The sequence below is a fragment of the Gossypium hirsutum genome, chromosome D11 (assembly GCF_007990345.1).
Source record: "Gossypium hirsutum isolate 1008001.06 chromosome D11, Gossypium_hirsutum_v2.1, whole genome shotgun sequence".
In the NCBI taxonomy this organism is placed as follows: domain Eukaryota; kingdom Viridiplantae; phylum Streptophyta; class Magnoliopsida; order Malvales; family Malvaceae; genus Gossypium; species Gossypium hirsutum.
The window spans coordinates 67336760-67356340 of record NC_053447.1 but is presented as its reverse complement, the minus strand read 5'-3'; the positions used below and the strand labels follow the sequence as shown (position 1 = coordinate 67356340).

Sequence of the window (19581 nt, the reverse complement as noted above, 5' to 3'; positions counted from 1 at the left end):
TCACCCCCACAAAGATTCAAAGAGAAAAAGGCCAAATAAAAAATAAAAAAAATTAAAAATTTTAAAAAAATAATCTAATTGGCCAAACCACCTTTATATTCAAGTTTCGCGGCAACGCCACCCTCTCTCTCTCAAAAATTTCTTTAACATATTTGTATTTTTTTATTTTTATTTTTGAAAAACCTCTTTTTTTCTTTTTGTTTGGGTAAACTTTGTACCTTTCTCCTTCTAAAACCCTTATGTTTATCTTCATGGTTTAGCTCAGATCGAACAAGGCTGTCATTTGGTAAGTGGGCATGTTTCCGATCTGTGAATTAGGGTTTAAAAAGCTGAGATTTTGAAACTACGTGTGCCTTTTGGAGTGTTATTAAGACATATTGTGTTCAAAGTATGAATCTTTATGGTTTTTTAAAAGTGTTTTTTGGTTTTTCTTTACTGGGTTTGAAGCAGTTTTTCGAACCATTGGCCATCCTTTTATACTGAATTATAGATTTTTGGTTTTTGAGTTCCTGCAATTTGGATTTTTTTTATATTTTTTCTTATATACCCTTTTTTCAGAAAAAAAAAAGTTGATGGTTTACAGAAGCTTTATAACGGATTCTTTTAGATTTTCAAACAAATATGTATTTTTTGAACAAAATCTTGATCCTGGATTTGAGGTATTCTAGTGTTTTTTTTTTCTCTTTTAATTAATTATTTAAAAATTTAAACTTTCTTTTTTTAGTTCATTGTTGGCATTGATTTTAAATTTGCACAAACTTTTATATTTCCCCCCTTTTTTAAGTTGTTTACATTTATTAACAAAACAAGTTCCAATTCTAAACTGTGTTAAATTCTGCACTGTCATTTGCTGCTGGGTTCTTTGATCTGTATTAAATTTATCAACTTTTCATATATTGGTTGTCTAAGAATTAAGTTAAGAAATCTAATTTAGCTAGTTTATTCAAGTTATGGATATTATTTTTGGGGGGTTTATGTTTGTTAATGGAATTTTTCAGATAGAGAAAGGTGTTAATGGCCCCAACAAGAAAATCTAAAAGTGTGAACAAGCAGTATTCGAGTGTATATGAAGTATCTCCTGATAAAAATGCTGGAAATTCAAGAAAAAGTAAGGCAAAGGTAAGTGTTTGAGTAATTTCTCATTGATTTTTTTATCATATGTTGGTTACTTGGTTAATTTGGAGCACTTTATTTGCTAATTTTGTGTTGTTTTGATGTGTGGAATCTACAACATAGAAGAAATTAACTGACAAGTTAGGAACTCAATGGAGCAAGGCTGAAATTGAGCAATTTTATAAAGCTTATCGAGAACACGGGAAAGATTGGAAGAAGGTATTGTTATTTCTGATACATTTACTGCAACTTTGAGAAATATCAAAAGAACCAAAAAAAAAAAGGTTTCTTTGTAGTTCTATGCATTCTTTTATATTGGGATAATCCAATCATGGACTGCATAATAATAAACCTAATTAACATTTTTTTTTCTTTTAAAAATTTGTGATTTATTATGCTTAGGTGGCTGCTGCCGTGCATAATAGGTCCGCTGAAATGGTGGAAGCCCTCTACAGTATGAATAGGGTATGTTTAGCTTCGAATGTAGCTTTAAGAACTAATATTGCTTAATTCTGTTCTTGGATGCTTCTAGGTTTATTGATTATTGTTTCTGCACTACCCAAGGGATTGTGTAAGAAAGACTAACTATTCTAAAAAGATCAAAAAGGGGGAAAAAACAGTGAAACTTCTTAGTTAATGCCATTTCTTAACTTTAACTAGGCTTCTCAAGATTTATCCAGTTGAAATTGGATGAGGATTGTGCTTAGAAATCCATGCACCGCTATAGTGTAATGTAAAAGAGCAGTTTCTAAAGTCTTCGAGAGGTTATATAGAGTCATGTGCTTCAGGGCCTGTGAATGTAGTTTCATTTGGGCCTTTATATGTTGGATGAAGCATTGCTTTCGTTTGTCATCTATTTGGTTATGAATATTGTTAACTTGAGGTCTTTTTATATTAACTGTTTTATTTTCAGGCATATTTATCCCTGCCAGATGGAACAGCTTCTGTGATTGGCCTAATAGCAATGATGACTGACCACTATAATGTCCTGGTGAGTTTGGATTTTACGTTTTGAATATTTACAAGGAAATCTGTGATATTTGCAGTATTTGTTATGGCTCATCTTTTATTTTCAGCAAATTTTGTTCCCTCCTCTTCTTTGCTGATAATACTATTAATTTTAAAGCTATTCCACAAGCTTCATTCTGCAGTCCGCATTCTTATCAATAAAAGTTTTTGTTTTTGTTTTTGTTTCTTTGTTTGGGTTGTTTTTTTTTTTTTGTGTAGTCTATTCTTTAGGCAGTATACTTCCTCATTGTGCTCCTTTTTTTTTTTTTTTGCAAATTGCATCTTTTCCATTTTAGGCTCTAAAATAACTTGAACTCTTATTATGATTCCTCTACTGGCTAAGGATTGAAAATTTTGCACCATCTCAACCAACAGGGCGTGAGTGATGGCGAAAGAGAGAGCAACAAACCTTCTGACATGTCAGAGAAAGTTCAAAAGCGAAAGCGAGCTAAGGTTCATCTTGAGTCCTCAAAAGAGGATGTTGTTCAGCCCCGATCCATTGCATCTAGTGAAGGATGCCTGTCTTTGTTGAAAAGGGCAGGCCTTAATGGTAAGATACATTGTTCTTGTTAGCACTATTGCGTCTATCTTCAATTTAGTTTCTTTGTTTATCATAAGAGTCTTTAATTTTTCCCTCCCCTAGTTATATCTCTTTTTTGGCAATTAAAGCAACTAGGAGACCGAAAAGGGAAACAGACAAAATGGTACTATTTGTCCAAATATATGTTGGAAGAAAAGCAAAGAATTGTGCTTGAAGTTGTTTTTGGTTTGTCGCATAGCTGAGAAGTCTAATAATATTAGAAAGAAATGTTATCAATCAGAAGAGGAAAAATAAATAAAAGGTTCCACTGGTGATTGTTTGGTCTGCAGAAATAACACAAGAAGAGAAAACAGAAGCTTTACTTGATGATCAATTAGAATAAGTGGAAGATGTGCAGATGCTTTTGTGAATCAAAATTCTTTTAGGAGGATCTCTAATGTGGGAGATACACTGGCAAGCTAATATCGGAGCTTTCTTTCCTCCTCTTTTGATATTTTAAGGCTTTTCCTGCTATTATTTGTATTTTCTTTTGCAATCCATGTTCACTTGCCTATCTAAAGGGAATCCAAGTGTTTGCATTTAGCATCATTATTAGTTCAAAGATCAGTGGAGACTGTTCATGATCTAGGAAAATTCTTTCAGTGTCTAGGGGACCAATTGTCTTTTGGTATAATATTTGGTTCTGTTTATGCAATCATAATTTGTTCTTAGTGTTTTATGTATTTAAAGGGGAAGAATGCCATGTTTCAAATATGTTTGCCAAGTATAGTATGTCAATGCTGGCAAAAGTTTATTATAATAATCTCCATAACTTGATTGAGGTCCTCATTTGGTTTCGGTTCCTTTTAGGTATTCTTCCTCATGCATGTCGGAAAAGGACTCCTCGGGTCCCTGTTTCATATTCATATAGGAGAGATGACGCTGAAAGTTTCGTTCCACCAACCAAAAGAATTAAGAAGTCAGAGGTTGATGATAAGGATGATGAACATGTTGCTGCATTGACATTGACTGGGACATTGCAGAAAGGAGGTTCCCCTTGTGCTTCTCGTTCGCCTTATAAAATAACTGAACGCAGAAGATCCTCACCTGTTCGAAGCTATGATAGGATGGTATATTACCTCTGATTTAAGTTTATAACTTCTTTTTTGTTGTCTTGCCCTATCTGTGCAATAATTTTTATGTTTATTTTTTCTATTGACATGCAATCAGTTGCCACAATCAGAGACAAGTAAGGCTGAGCTTCATGATTCTTCCTATGAATGCTGGATGGAAGGTGGGCCTGGAGGCATAGAACTTGTAAGTGGAACTTATGCCAGAGATAGAGGTCCTTTGATGGATATGGACGGCATTGGTACTGTCGAAGTTCATCGAAAGGGGAAAAACTTTTACAGGAAGAAAATCAAAGTTGAAGAGAGCAAGAACAATCTGTCCGATGATGGTGGAGAAGCGTGTAGTGGCACTGAAGGAATTGTAGGTAATGCTCTCAAAGGGAAAGTTGATATGGAGATTTCTAGTGCAAAAAAGAAACTTTCATCATGTACTGAGAGGAAGAGAACCAAGAAGCATGTGCTCGGAGGTATGAACTTGAGATCTGGGATTGCATGATGTCATAGTTCTACTTAATCAAGGCAAAAAAGTAACAATAGAAAAAGAACAGGAAAATCAAAGAGGAATTTAACGTTGTTACATTGTTTAAAGTATAATGGTTTCTTGTAACTGTATTCCTTTTGGATTTCATAGCACATACGAGCTCAACATCGGATTTTAATTCTCTTCCTGTATGTAGATCAAAGCTGTGCCCTAGATGCTCTGCTGGCATTGGCCAATTTGTCTTCTGTGGTGCCAACATCAATAACGGAATCTGGTAGGTGTCAGTTGCTTATATTTCAACTTTTTTCTTCTTCAGTGTACCATATGATATCAGGTTCCTTGACACTTGTTTTAGTTGCTCATTATATGTTTCTTTTTTCTACTCCATTTACTTAATGCATGCTAGAAGGATTCATTTTCTTATTCCTTTTGTTGTTACCATGTTTGCCTAGAATCTTCTGTCAAACTGAAAGAGGATAGAACTACATTTGAAGCTGATGACCAGTCTAGTGTACCTGAAGCCGCATCTATAACTCATCACAGAGATAAAATAAAGCAACCCAGGCCAAATAAAAAGGTGCTCAACTTGCTCAATGGAGCTGAAGATGATACCTCTCGAAAATCAACAGTTTCTGAACCAAAACAACAGCAAGAACCTTCAAATAACTCAAGGAAAAGAAAACAAAAACCCTATGTTTCAAAGGTAGGTGTTGAATATTTTTTATTGTAACTATTTTCCTTCCAATTATGATTTTTGACAATCTTTTGTTCTAACTGCAGATATCAAACTCAGAGGCTCCAATGGATTCTCGTTTGAGAAAACATTTTGATAATGAGGTAGGTGAATCTTGTAATGTTTTATGTACTTGTTTAATGCATATTAAGAGAGCAAGTAACTTCCATGTTACTTTAATTACATATATTATCACCTGGTTGATGCTGTTTTGTCTTGTAGGAAATGGCTAAGGAAGAGAAGAAATATCTCACTAAAAGTAAATGTGCTTCTCAGCAAACATCATTCAGAATTCCAGAAGGTTCTGTCACTAATAATGATCCAAAAATGGCTGGAATTGATTCAGTGGTGTCGACTTCACAAGTTCCTGCCTCAGATCCTGTTAGCTTACCAACTAAGCATCAAAGTAGACGTAAAATGAACCTAAAGAGAGCTTTACTTTCAACACATAAAAACTCTTCTGTTTGCACACTAAAAAATCAACCAAACAACCATTCTGTTCCACCAGACACACCGAAGGTAGAACCTGATCTTCCACCATTCATTTCCTTCCCGCAAAAGAATTTTCAAAACTTTTAAGAGTATAATTTATGGATGTTATTGGATTTCAGGAAATGCTTTCTTCCTGCCTATCATCCAATCTTGCACGAAGATGGTGCTGTTTCGAATGGTTTTACAGTGCTATTGATTACGCTTGGTTTGCTAAAAGGGAGTTTGTGGAGTACTTAAATCATGTCAGCTTGGATCACATTCCAAGGCTTACCCGTGTTGAGTGGGGTGTCATAAGGAGGTAAGTCCGTCACTATCCCTAGTGTTGAGAAATTTGGAAAAACAGAAACTTCACAATGCAATTACTGTTAATACAGTTCCCTTGGCAAACCTCGGAGGCTTTCTGAACATTTTTTACTTGAAGAGAGGGAAAAACTTAAACAGTATCGGGAGTCTGTGAGACAACATTATACTCAACTTCGTGTTGGTACTAGGGAAGGGCTTGCCACAGATTTAGCACCTCCTTTATGTGTTGGACAACGAGTAATTGCCATTCACCCTAAAACAAGGGAAGTTCATGATGGAAAAGTACTTACTGTGGATCATGATAGGTGCAGGGTTCAGTTTGACAGTCCAGACTTAGGAGTTGAATTTGTCATGGTAACTGCATTTTTATAAACATATCAGCGTTATAGATTGTTAATGTTCTTTCATTGCGGAAGTCACATGGGCATGTTATTGCAGGATATTGATTGTATGCCACTAAATCCGTTGGAAAATATGCCAGAAACTCTTAAGAAACAAAATCTTGCTTTCAATCAATTTTCTTTGGCACCCAGAGGGTCCCAAGGGAATCGACATTTAGAGCTTGGTGGGCCTGAGGTATTCACTTCTTGTGGGTGCGTGGAAAATGCGACAAGCCCTGTGAGCATAAACCCGATAAAGGTAAGAATGCTTAGAAATTGCAAATACTAATTGCTTTTATTGATTCTAAATTTATTTGGTTTGATTAACATGTTTCTCGTTAATCTCTTTGTTTTATATACTTGAGATTTCAACTTAACACATCGTTTTTGAGGACCCTCTTTTTCCTTCCCCCAACACCTTCCCTTTTTGCACATTCTTTTTTTTTTTTTATCAAATACTCTAGGTGTTCATAATTAAGTCTAGAATTAGAATTTTTGTAGCAATAAATTTAAATATTAATCCATAACCAATACAACATATATGGGTTTTGTCCAGGTTGATGCAAAACGTACTCTTTTGCATGGTAAGCCAGCTCTTCCGCATGTTGTTAGTGCACATCAAGCAGCCTATGATCAGCCCCTTAGAATTGCACATATTCAAGGGAGGGAAGCTGATATACGAGCTATGTCTGAATTGAGTCATGCTTTGGACAAAAAGGTTATTACACTACTGTTAGAGATTCATTGTTTATACCCTTTTCAATTCATCTTAATGCACTTTGATATTTTCATACGAGTTTAGCATGCTCATATAGATAACTAATTTGCTAGTGGATACCTCCATCTTCAAAAAATGATCTCTTTGGATTAAGTAGATTCATATTAGACATATCTATGTTACTCGGACTTGGGTGTGATTGTCAGTTATAGGTATGTTCAAGTTTTCTAAGTTTTTGATGTATTTAGAGGATCATATCCTCCTACCATATCCAGATGCGTGTTGCACACGAGTGTAAGACATTGGTATTTCATAAAAAAGGATGAGTCCAACTAATATAACGATATCTATATATATATAGGTGAATGTACCTAAGAGGTCCCTCTATTATATGGACCTCATCAACTTTGTCCTATTATTAAATGGATCAATTTAGTCTACTATTAAAAAGAATCAAACAAGGCAAAATTGGAATGGAGTTGACATTTACTGTTAAAGAAATATCATTTGCTTTTTAATAGAGTTAATATTTTTAAAGTTTTTATGGTTTTGTAAATGAAATCTTTCAATTTAGATTGAACTGCAATTTAAAAAATTAGTTTCAAGACATTTTTTAAACGGTAAATGTTAACTCTGTTACAATTTAGAATTATTTGATTCTTTTTAAAAGTATAGGACTAAATTGATCCATTTAATAATAGAGGGACTAATTTGATCCAGTTCCTATAATACAGGGACCTCCCTGGTACTTTAACCTATATCTATATGTCCATATTTGACACTTACCCTGAATCCGGGTAATATAGGCTGAATTACGTGAGTGGGGCTGATCTTTTTCATATGTATATATAAAACATTGCAGGAAGCTTTACTGTCAGAGCTCAGAAATACAAACGACATAATAGAAAACCAAAATGGAGAGAGTTGTTTAAAGGTATCTGAACATTTCAAGAAGCATATTACCACAGTACTTGTACAGCTAAAGGAAGCCAGTGGCCAGGCATGTGGCTTCCATGAATTGTTAAAAGAACTGATTAAATTCTTTTCATTTTCAAGTTCTCTTCTTTGACAACTTCTGGTTTGATCGTTTTCTCTGCAGGCTTCTTCTGCATTACTTAACTTGCGACAACGTAATACTTACCCCGCAAACCCTCTATTACCATGGCAGAAACACCCAACTAATCTTGATTTCTTAGGTGGCTTGACAAGTTGTTCATTTGATAGTTCACTTGTTTCACCAGAAGCAGGGTGTGTTGTAGGTGACATTATTAATGGCTCGAGACTAAAAGCGCGTGCTATGGTTGATGCTGCTATCAAGGTACATCTTTTCATTCTTTGTATAAGGCTTATGGTCTTACACAGATTTGGATATGAGTGTCGAATACGAATATCCATACGTTTTAAGTTTTTTTAGTAGAAGTAATGTAACTTATGGTTTACTGAGACTTATCAGTTATCATGCACTATTTATTCAGGCTCTGTCATCGATGAAGGAAGGTGAAGATGTATTTAAGAGGATCGGAGAAGCCCTGAACATTGTTGATAAAAAGCAGATTACATCCGACATTAGTATGCCGGCGATCAAATCACCGGAGCAGAATCAGGTGAATGGCTCGCTTTCCATTACATCAAAACCAATGGCCACCACCGGTTGGGCCCCTAATCCCAAGTTGCAAGAGGCTTCCAACAAAAATGAGGAACAAGTTCCTTTGGAGCTTATCACATCATGTGTTTCTACTTTGCTCATGATACAGGTAAAACCCAGTACCGGACCACTGCTTCATACTTTTTTCTTTTAAATTTTGTATTGCAATTTTCGTGCATTCATGTTTTGTTCCCTCGTGTTTTAATTAATTTTTCGTGTCTTCTTGTGTTGTATCTTAAAATTATCAAATCAATCTGTGTGCTGATTACCAGAAGACTGGCTGCTTCATACCCATTTCTTTATTGCAATTATTTAGACGCAACAGTGCATATATTTGATGTTATATACGCATATTATTTTTCATGTACTTGTAGACATGTCAATTGACGGGTCGGGTTGACTTTAGTCAGATCGATTCGGATTTTGAAATTCTCGGATCACTTTGAGTTAAGATTGTCTCAGATTTGGGTCATTCGGGTTTGTCAGTTGGGCTTTTCAAGTTAAGTTGCTTCAAGTTTGACAGTCAGATTTCCATTTTCGGTCACTTTGAGTTTAACACTTGTTTCATATATGTTTCTTCTTACAATCTTCTTAAAACCTAACGATCCATGTGTTCATATTTTTTTTTCATATATTCATATCATATTCTATAGTTTATTTTAGTTATTTTTCAGTGTCTCGTTCGTGTAAATTGTATCCCTGTCTAAAGTTATCGAAAATCGAAATCTTTGTGCTGATTACTGGTTTGTCTTCTAACATGCAGAGATGTACAGAGAGACAATTTCCACCCGCAGATGTGGCTAAAATAATTGATTCAGCCATTACAAGCTTGCATCCATGCTGTCCCCAAAACCTGCCTATTTACCGAGAAATACAAATGTGTATGGGCAAAATTAAGACTCAAATATTAGCTTTAATACCAACTTTAATATGATATTTCTTTTTTATTTTTCCAATTTTTATACAATAATTTTTTTGCAATTAGACGACTATATTTAATAAAACTGATATATGAACTTCTAGATTTGTAGCTCTTTTCTTAGGAGTTACATTATCTTAATTCATTTTCACCCTTTCTCCCCCTTTATAGAGATTATGGAAGATGATTATGAAGTGTTATATATTGGTGTCATTAGTCAGATTAATACCAATCCTGTTGAGTAGATATTAGCTCAATTAAAAAAAATAAAAAAATTTGATTACAAGTATTCAACATTTAAAAAAAAGCACTTATTTATTATTTTGTGTGAGGTATTTTTTTACATTAACTTATTTATTATTAATTTTATTTATTTTCATTTGCAAAGAGGATATAGAATTCAGGGAAAAAAACGAAAATCTACTTAAAAGTCGAAATGTTGGTTTATGAGATACAGGGAAATGAATGTTATTTTTTTATTTAATTTACAATTTTAATTTTTATCATAAAAATAAATATTTTATATTTAAAATAAAAAAATTAACTTAAAAAATCTGTATATATAAAAAATACATTTATGAAAAATACCATATAAAAATTATTGATTGTTTTTTATTTAGTTGAAAAATAATTTTTAAAAATTTTGAAATTTTTTCAAACATTATTCAAAAAGCATAAAACAAAATTCATTTTGTCAAAATCAATTTAAAAAAAAATTAACATGAAAAAACAGAAAACAAACAGATATCACCCCAAATGGTTGTATCATATTAAGAAATTTTTAATTTGATTTTATACTTATATATGTGTATATAAAAGAAAATATTTATATTTCATATATTTTTAATAATAACCACATTAACTTCACAAATATATTGCATCGCCTATATAATATCTGGGAAAGACTAGAACCAACCAAAGAGAGAATCAGAAACTAAAAATAACCAAGTATTTCCCAACTACACTGTCCTGTGTCCCAGGCCGAGTTTCAAGCCTTAAACCAGTGGATCTTGAACCCGAAAAAGCACTCTTATAAGGCCAGCCAGACTAAAAACAATCTAGTGTCCCAGGCCAAGACTTGAGCTCTATGCCTGTGTGGATCTTGAACCCAAAAATGCACTCCTCCAAGTCCAGCCAGCCTAAAAACAACCTTGTCTCACCGGTGAAGACTAGACTCTAAGCCTGCGCGGATCTTGAGCTGGAAATGCACTCTTTCAAGCCCAACTAACCTAATATAACAGGTTGAGACTCGAGCTCTAGGGCTGTGCCGAACTTGAACCGAGAAATGCACTACCTAATGTCACGGACTGTGCGGATTATGAACCCAGAAATGCACTCTTCCAAGTCCGGTTGCGACAGTTACACTTACACCCTTTCCTTTTCCCTGTTAGCATAGTCACAGACATGGATGCTACAACAGCAGTAAGGTTGAGTTGATTATTGAAATGAAAGTGGGGAAAATTGAATTCACAATTTACAAATTCTTTTCTTGCTCATTGAAATTTTCTATCCTAAAAACGGGTTGGGGGTTGCAGTTATGAAGCCCCGTCAATCAAAACAACCAAGAGTCACAAATAAGATCATTCACCAGGGGACGAGGGGTCGCGTGGAGGAGCTGATAGAAACAGGACTCAGATGAAATTAATGGATCTTCCTCAATGCCGCCACATTAAAGTGCTCAAATGGAATTACTTAAGGCTCAAACTTTATGAGCTAAACACCAAGCAAGAACCTAAAGACATCACTTAATGAAATAATCCCTTCAACTCGCTTGCTGCCAGCCTCCACAATCACGAGTCTCCTAGTCCCTGAAGACATAGGAGCAACAAAACAGCAGAGACTAAATCACGTTGAAGAGATTTGGAAACTTGAGATAATTATAACAGAACAAGCTGCAGCATATGTAAGGCTTAATTGAATGAATAGCCCTTAAACTATTCCTCTTTTTTGAGTTAGGTACCTGAACTGCTTTTTTGGTCGAACCAGGTACCTAAACTATAAATACCGTAACCATTATGGGCCCCAACCGTTATCTCCATTAAAAAAAAGCCACTTCAACCAATCAGGAGTTGTCACATAATTAAAATTTTATTTTCCCTTAATTTAGTTAAAAATTTGAAAGAAAAAAAAAGAGAATAATTAAATAAAATTTTAATATTAATAGTAAATAAAAATTAAATTGAAAATAAAAAACAAGCTTCTCAAATGATTAGTAACACCAACAACAACAAAAATTCCAGAAAGTTTTTTAATAAAAAAGCTAAATTTGAAAAGTTAAAGAGATGAACCTGGACATGGAGATATAGAACGAGAAAAGGTTAAAAAAAGAAGCTTTGGAGAGGCTAATGAACGAAAACGATGAATAATAGAATAAGAAGTTGTTGAATGCATTTTCTCATGGATGTATGTATCCCTTCTAATTAACAGTCAAACAAATACCCAAAAAACTTCATGCACTTGCTTTCAATTTGGTAAATTTCAAGCCATTAAAAAAAATACTCGGATTCAAAAAATATGGTGAACTTTGAAATCCTTTAGCTTTGAAATATCCAGTTTCAAAAGAAATACCCAAATTTCTCTTAGTATTTTGGTTTTGGGTTTAGATTTTTTTTTTTTAAATTCGGTATATTTTCAGTTTTTTTTTTCTAAGAATTAAAGCAATCAAAGATGATAATAGAAGATTTAAAGCAATCGGATGGTGATGGAGGTTTGCTGGTGACAGTTTGCAAGTAATGGGGGGTAGATGAAGTCATGAAGATGGAGAAGATGGAGAGAGAGAGGGGGATATTTTATTTTAATTTTTATTTAATAGTAATATTAATTTATTTATTTTCTTTTTTCAATTTTCTAGTTAAATTAAGAGAAAATAAAATTTTAATTACGTGTCAACTCCAAATTGGGTAAAGTGTTTTTTTCTAATGGAGACAATGGTAGAGCCTGTAATGGTTACAGAATTATAATTTAGGTACTCGGTTCAGCCAAAAAATAGTTTAGGTACCTAACTCAAAAAAGCACTATAGTTTGAGGGCTGTTTATTCAATTATGCCCATATGTAAATATAAACAAAAGAGAACGTCTGGAAAAGGATACCTGGATTTGCCAACCGCTCCATCACTTTGTGCAAAGTATCCGATTGTAGACACATTTGACATCTTTGTCCATTGAAAGAGTTTGCATATTGCTCCAACTGCAAGGCCTGCAAGAGTCGAGTATCACAAAATTCTTAAGAGGTCTTTGACATTTCAGCCTGATAAGAAAAGCTCCATTTCTATCTTTGCATTCAACTTAATAGGCACTTAATGCATATACAATATTTCACAATTACCTGATGAATACTCATGTCATCGAGACGAATCTGTGCGTAAGCTTTATCCTTTGCCAAAGTGGTTATATCGCTGTCAAGCACACATGCGGATAACTTTTGTTAAGGAACATAAATTAAACATTTTCTAGTTCTTATAATTTTCCCTTCTGAACTAGACAAAAAAATGTCATTACCTTCTTGCATATATATCAATCAACGCGTCATTCTCATCCACTATTGGTATTGAACTTACCTCGGCTGCAAAACAAGGAGTGATATTGTAAGATGAAAAAGAACAAGTACTATCACTTATATCTCTAATGGACATCCCTCCCAAAATAAAAGAATTAGTAATACAGTAACACCACTAAACAAGGTCCATTTGTATCTACAATATATGACTAGATATTTGAACGTTCACCAAGACAACTAAGGTAAAAATCTCAACACGCAATGAAAAGATGTAGACGAAAAAACATCCCAAATCCAACCTTACAAGAAATAATGCTTGAAACAGTCCATTCCTTTCTAAATTACCCACTAAGTCATCATTTCTATCTTATTGTACTACATGAAACATCAGCAGTCAACTTTTTATTTTTCTCAAAGGAACCATGTCCAACACATGTCCATGCATATCTAGACATGGTCTTGGTTAAGGGATTTGAAAATTTTTCAGGCCATAGCCTGGCCCATGTCGAGTAACATAGATCAACAGTGGAAAACCTTAAGCACAAAGGCTGGAGGTTACCTTGCACTAACAATGACAGGGCAGCACCAAGAGAGGCATTTGGTCGCAGCATTGCCAATGGCCGATGATTTGATTCCCCGATTTTTGGTACCCGAGTACCCAAGGGAATTGAACAAATTGGTTGTTGAAGAATGGGCAAGGAGCTAGAAGAATGTTTAAAATGTCTGCAAATACCTGCAAATTAGGTTCGTGTTAGAAAGAACTCATGCACCCTCAACAAACAAATATGAAGTCAAGTACCTTTAGCTAACAACAAAGTTAAAAGTTTACATTTTAGGATTTCAGACAAGGTGGCAAGGTGTAGCAGCTGCGGAAACGAACCATCTGGTGACGAAGAGTGAGTGATGGGAACCGTAGCTACCTTACCGTTCAAAATCTTCAAAGCAACATCCTTCAAAGAATCATGTGGCCCAGCCTGCATACAGTGGTACTAAATGTTACCGTACAGAAAAAAAACTAACCCAAAAATTTAGATCGACTTCAATAAAGTCCAAGGACTAACAAATATTAGCAAAAGAAGTCTGAGAAAATACAAGATAAATAGAATTACAACGAGATTCTTTATAAACATGGGATTGGATAATTGTTCTAAATTTTGGGAGAAATATCAAAGATTGCATAACCTTAGTAACATGAGAACCTGAATAATCATTCCTTCCAAAAGCTGGAACTGCTGGACTAAGAAGTTACCATCTCTTTTTCATGAATATATTTGAAAAGGTCATCCAAAAGCAATAGGTCAAGAACTTAAGATCACATGGTAAAAAAACAGCTCATCCTAATAATTTAAACAGCTAAATAACCCATTTGTCAAGCCAAAAGCAGTAGTTTAACTTTTAAAGTTCCATTTAGAAAAAAAAATGAAGAGCTGAAAATCAAGTAGTATTGAGGTAAGTTTACCACCTTCATGAACAATCCAAAAAAATGTAAATAATCAGAGGCAAACATGAATGGTGAACCAGATATATTAGATAACCAAGTAAATGAAAGCCCTTACACAAACAAGACGTCTAGGATATGATCTGGCATTGCCATCCATCTGTCTGCTAATATGCACCTTTCCCTCCTTCCAAGCTGATATCGTGTGCATCTCCAATTCTTCTTCTGTCAAATCCGAACCAAGATTCCCCAACTGTCCTTCAAAATACATGTTAAACATACTCAAAGGTACACTATTGCAAATAAGGGAAAATAACAGGTATTTCCACATTTCAGCTTGCAGTATTTATGAGAAAGCTTAAAAACATCCCATTAGTACTCCTATAAAATTATGTTACTTTATCCATTGCTTTACAGTGATTTAAAACATTCGATTAGCCGTGGAGGACAACAGGTAATCTCTAACCAACGAAATTTTCACCAAAATATTTTACACAAAGAACTACTTCAATAGTTCATTGAACGATTCTCTCTCTATCAAAAATAGGTAATCTCAAAGCCATTGTTGTTATAAGGTGTCTTAATGTCATGACTTGTATGCTAAACCTCTTACTATAAAATACAAGAGGCTACCCCACTGTTAGCTGGCTCTCTGGTTTTTCCTTCCTATATGCCTCTTATTCGTTCTCTCTCTCCCCCCAATAATGGAGACCTCTAAGTTCAGCATAATAAGAAAGAAGCATGGTTAGTTTCATGCCAGAATTCCATTGAAAGTAACAGCCACCCATCTATTTCATCAAAGTTCATTTCTGTAATCCATACAACGATGGGTCTCTAAACAGAATTTGCCCTTAATAAAATTGCTTTTTTTCCAATTACAAATAAAGTTTTCCTTAAACTTCTTACAGCTTAGATTAACACATGAAAGGAAAAATGAAAATCTTTTTCTTTCAAACTTACCTCTCTTAAGATAAGAATAAAGTCCAGAGCACTAAGGACTCCAACAAACTGGCCCTTGCAAGAATCCCAGAGAGGAGCCACGGGAATTCCCTGAAAGTAGCATAAATCAACAAAGATTATATCTTAGCTGATAATCGTAGGTGAAGTGTAAAGACTATACAAGTAGCACACCGATGTAATCGTTAAAAAATCTAATAAAAATGTAAATGACTTATTCCAAAGGAACTAGAGAAAGAAGAATTACTTTACTTCAGATAAGATGCATACAAAACATAAAAGGGAGAGAAATAAAAAAAGGAAGCAGTAAAAGGGAAAAAATTGCATGCACTACAAAGTTATCTTCTCTCTCTATGACAGACATAAGAAAGAGGGAAACATTTGAAGTAGAACCTTCATTTGGAATAACTGTGCATATCTTTCCTATCTGCATGATTTTAAGTCTGTTAATGAGATTCACCTGTTCATGCAGAATATGGAATGCTTGCTTCACAGCTATATCAACGTCCAAGGCAACAACCTGCGACAATGGACACATTCAGATAGAATTAGCCTCAAGCAACCCTAATAAATTACCACATAAACAGCTTCTAGAGAAAGGTAATGCATTCAAACCTTGCCTGACTCAGGAAGCAACTCATATGCCGTGTGCCTTGACAAGAAAGCAGCTATACGATGACGAGAGACCTCCAAATCTGCATTGGATATTGTAGGAGCCGCTTCCTACAAGTCACCCATAAATGAACTTAAGTCTTATCCATCTAAACTCTTAACATATTACAATAACTTTTGGCTTGATTCCTTTACAAAAAGCACCTCAACACTTGATAAACGACTGACAGAAAATGACAACTTAAAAGAGACTAACGTGAACACCAAAAATACTAAAAACGGAAGTATTTAAATTGTTTAAGAAATAAGCATACCATTTGACTAGAAACATCATCCAGGTCCATGTTGGATCTACCTGGCATCTCAGGACTAAAACTTGGAGGAAGCATATCTGGTTCCCTAGCTATAAAGATAGTGTTAACCACACCGTAGTCACCAATTACAAAAGGCTGGTGCTCATCATGCCGCCATTCGTTATCAACAAAAAACTTAAACTGCCAAGAAAAAAACCCAAATATTTTTCAGATAGGAATAGACATGCACTCTGCAAGAAGACTACATATGCATCCATATGATGCAGCACAGAGATGAGAAAAGATATACAGAGCTTTCCTTCATGCATTCTCCTGCTCTTCAATTAGTACACAACACACTTCAAATAGAAAAACAATCATAAAACTTGTCATATTTGTATGATAACAAAACGTCAACACATATGGTAAAGCAGCTCATGATCTATTTGAAGCTACAGCTTATCGAGCTTAATTTACCATCACTAGGAATCCAGGATAATCTCTGCGATGTACTTAATAACTCAACTGGGATCTCATCAAAATAGTGTAAAGGTACTTGCAACATTTACATCCAATGAATTATCAGTACCATTTCGACAATTGCTCAAATTGGAGAGGAGAGATTTAAAATCAAGTCTCAACATTCAAGTGCTCTGAACAGGAGAAAAGAGTTAACTATGTTGCTTAAACAGGTTAAATTCTTCTACAAGGAACAGGCTGGACTGATGATTTTATCTGAAAATATACACAACCATTTAAAAAACCAAGAACTCTGAACAATATTATCACTTAGAATCCAGTTCCAAATATGACTTTTCCAGTCTAAAGTTTGGGACTTTACAGCTAATATCTCACACACACGCACACACATATATAAAGAAGAAGAAGCTGATTAACCTGATGGTATCCAGGGCTCAAGCTACAAATTACTTGAAATACAGTGGGACAACCCTCCATTAGAGACATAGGTATATGCTCTGACCATCTGCGCACAAAATGATACAATCAATAGCCAATGTCCAACTTATATTAGTTTTTTTTTTTTTTGGGGGGGGGGGGAGGGGGTTGTGAAATTCAAATATAATAATTTTAAATCACAGGTCTAAGAGGCCAAATAAAAAACCAAAATTTTGGTACTTGTCAGCTAACCTCGTAAAGGAGCCACTGATAAACACTCTACTTCCCCCATAAGGCCAAACGAAGCGCATTGGAATCAAAAGTGACCTTGAAACTCCACTGTTTCCATTGCCACTATCTGGAGCAGAAGCAAACATTTCCTCCCCAAATTACACAAATACCAAATTATGTGTCCACCAGAAACTCAAATGCAAACAATTTCCCACTTGGTTTTTTTCTCCTCTTTTCTCACCAGGAAATCACTAAAATTCAAGCAATTTAAAGCACTTGACAAATTTTACCTCAACTGATCAAGATTAGTAACTTAAAATCATTTAACTTTTTGTTCAATAGGGATCCTTTACAACAAAGAGCAGAGGACCCCTTAATGCACACTAATTAGAAGCCACCAAATCAAAACCAACCCAAGAAAAATATCTTCTTTTTTTCTAGTTATTACCACACAAAAAGCCCTAAAATCTCCAAATGAGAAGCTCTTACAAATCCATTGCAAGTTTCAATAATCCTCTACATGTGACACCCACAAAACCCAATCGAAACCTTCAGAAATCAACAAATTCAATTCTCAAAAGTCAACAACTCAAATGGCTATTACAAAACCAACCTAAAATCCCACCCCCGGAAATGACGACCATAAAAAAAACCCAATTCGAGCTTGATCCGACACCAAAATCAAGACTTTAATAATGAATTGCACCCAAAACCCTAAAAGAAGGACAGTTTGTGTGGGTTTTTTGAGTGGACGATTTTAGAAAAAGTAAAATGTAGGATTATAAGGGGAAAAAGTGAAGAAAAAACCCTAAGTTGGATAGAGAAAGATTAGAGGGAAGTTGACATTGGTTGGATCTTCGAAAGATTTTGTAGCCTCTTAGTGAAGAATCTGATTATGAATAAAGATATTTTCTTTTTACAGTTTAAAATATATTAATTTAAAGAAAAAATAAAACAATAAGTTTAAAACAATAAGAAAATGTGAATAATAATAAACTACACTCTCTTTACTACTTTTTTTTCCTTTAAAAAAACACTCGACTATAAAAAAATATGCAATTTTTTGTCGCCAGCCATTAACGGGTTAACCAAAAGATAACATGACAGTTATAAATATTGATATATGTTAATTTGATTTTAATTTAAAAAATAATTCAAAATAATTACGTATAAAAAAGTATACAAAATTTAACAGATAATTTTAAGTAATAGGATTTTGGTTTCAGAACTAAAAAAATTATTTCTTTTATTCTCCCCCTCCGTCTTCCTCTCCCACTCCATTTCTTCTTTCTCTTTTTTGAGTAAATTATTAAAATAGTCAATTATGTTTATCTTAGGCTACGTTTTAATCGTTTACATTATCATGTTGTGATATTTTAATCACTGAGTCGTTAATTAATGTTAACGGTGTAACGGTAAGTTAATGTGGCATGTTAAATCATCATTTTAAACAAAAAATTTAGGTTAAATTATACAATCAGTCTTTATATTTTTTTATTTTGAGCAATTTAATTTTTTAAACTTTTATGTTTTTTTAAATTTTCTTTTTATTTTCTTTATTTTATATTATCTCCTTTTCTTCTCCTGGTTTCCTCCTTTCTCCATTTCTTTTAACATAGTTTTTTTATGTTTATTATTTGTTAAAGCTAGTCCCTATACTTTTTTTTGAACAATTTATTTTTTTCGAGTGAGACGAGTTTGTGGATTAGTTTTAACAAATGAAAAATATAGAAAAACTATGTTAAAAAAAATAAAGAAGGGAGAAAAATAAAGGGAGAAGCAGAAGAGAATGAAAAATAAAGAAAAAATAAAGTTAAAATATATACTAATTGTAGAATTTAAGCTGAAATTTTCATTTGAAATGATAATTTAACATGTCACGTCGGCTTACCATTATACCCTTAACGGTAATTCACGACTTAGTGACTGAAATGTTACAATACGATAATGCAAGTGACTAAAAGGTAACCCAAAGCAAATTAAAGTAACTATTTTGATAGTTTAACGTCTCTTCTATTTCTTTCTTTCAAATGTGTTCCATATTCTTCATCGAAAACTAAACCCCAAAATCCAATAGCCAACATCTATGTCACCCATCATTCACTAGCCACCGATTAGTAAAGTTAGTCAGTAGAGTCATTGTTCTATCAAAAAATCTATTCTTAGATCGCTTGGAAGGAGTCACCTAAGGCCGAATTGATGAAAAGAGCACGTT

General features: G+C 34.0%; 2 protein-coding genes across 4 annotated transcripts; one reads left to right on the top strand and one right to left on the bottom strand.

Annotated features, from left to right (window-relative positions):
• The first annotated feature begins 21 nt into the window (after positions 1-21).
• Positions 22-9596, top strand: LOC121223460 (protein ALWAYS EARLY 2). Of its 3 annotated transcripts, none has more exons than XM_041104945.1 (20): positions 22-286; positions 999-1119; positions 1237-1332; positions 1516-1578; positions 2027-2104; positions 2497-2671; positions 3512-3771; positions 3872-4238; positions 4449-4526; positions 4705-4955; positions 5033-5089; positions 5208-5504; positions 5597-5775; positions 5852-6134; positions 6219-6419; positions 6717-6878; positions 7741-7812; positions 7978-8196; positions 8354-8632; positions 9287-9596. In XM_041104945.1, exons 2-20 carry the CDS (start codon positions 1015-1017, stop codon positions 9455-9457), a joined length of 3393 nt encoding a protein of 1130 aa, XP_040960879.1. In that variant the 5' UTR covers positions 22-286; positions 999-1014; the 3' UTR covers positions 9458-9596. The 3 variants fall into 3 exon arrangements, with proteins under 3 accessions (XP_040960879.1, XP_040960877.1, XP_040960878.1); XM_041104943.1 differs by having other exon boundaries at positions 7741-7878; XM_041104944.1 differs by having other exon boundaries at positions 129-286; positions 1240-1332; positions 7741-7878.
• A 1255-nt stretch (positions 9597-10851) lies between these two features.
• LOC107930930 (sucrose nonfermenting 4-like protein) lies at positions 10852-18356 on the bottom strand. The gene is made up of 13 exons (XM_016862691.2): positions 17388-18356; positions 17136-17223; positions 16260-16439; positions 15949-16056; positions 15794-15853; positions 15337-15426; positions 14495-14629; positions 13768-13912; positions 13498-13671; positions 12941-13004; positions 12768-12837; positions 12533-12638; positions 10852-11250 (listed from the first exon to the last, which is right to left on the bottom strand). The coding sequence occupies exons 1-13, from the start codon at positions 17510-17512 to the stop codon at positions 11156-11158; spliced, it is 1440 nt and encodes a 479-aa protein (XP_016718180.2). The 5' UTR covers positions 17513-18356; the 3' UTR covers positions 10852-11155.
• Positions 18357-19581: the final 1225 nt, after the last annotated feature.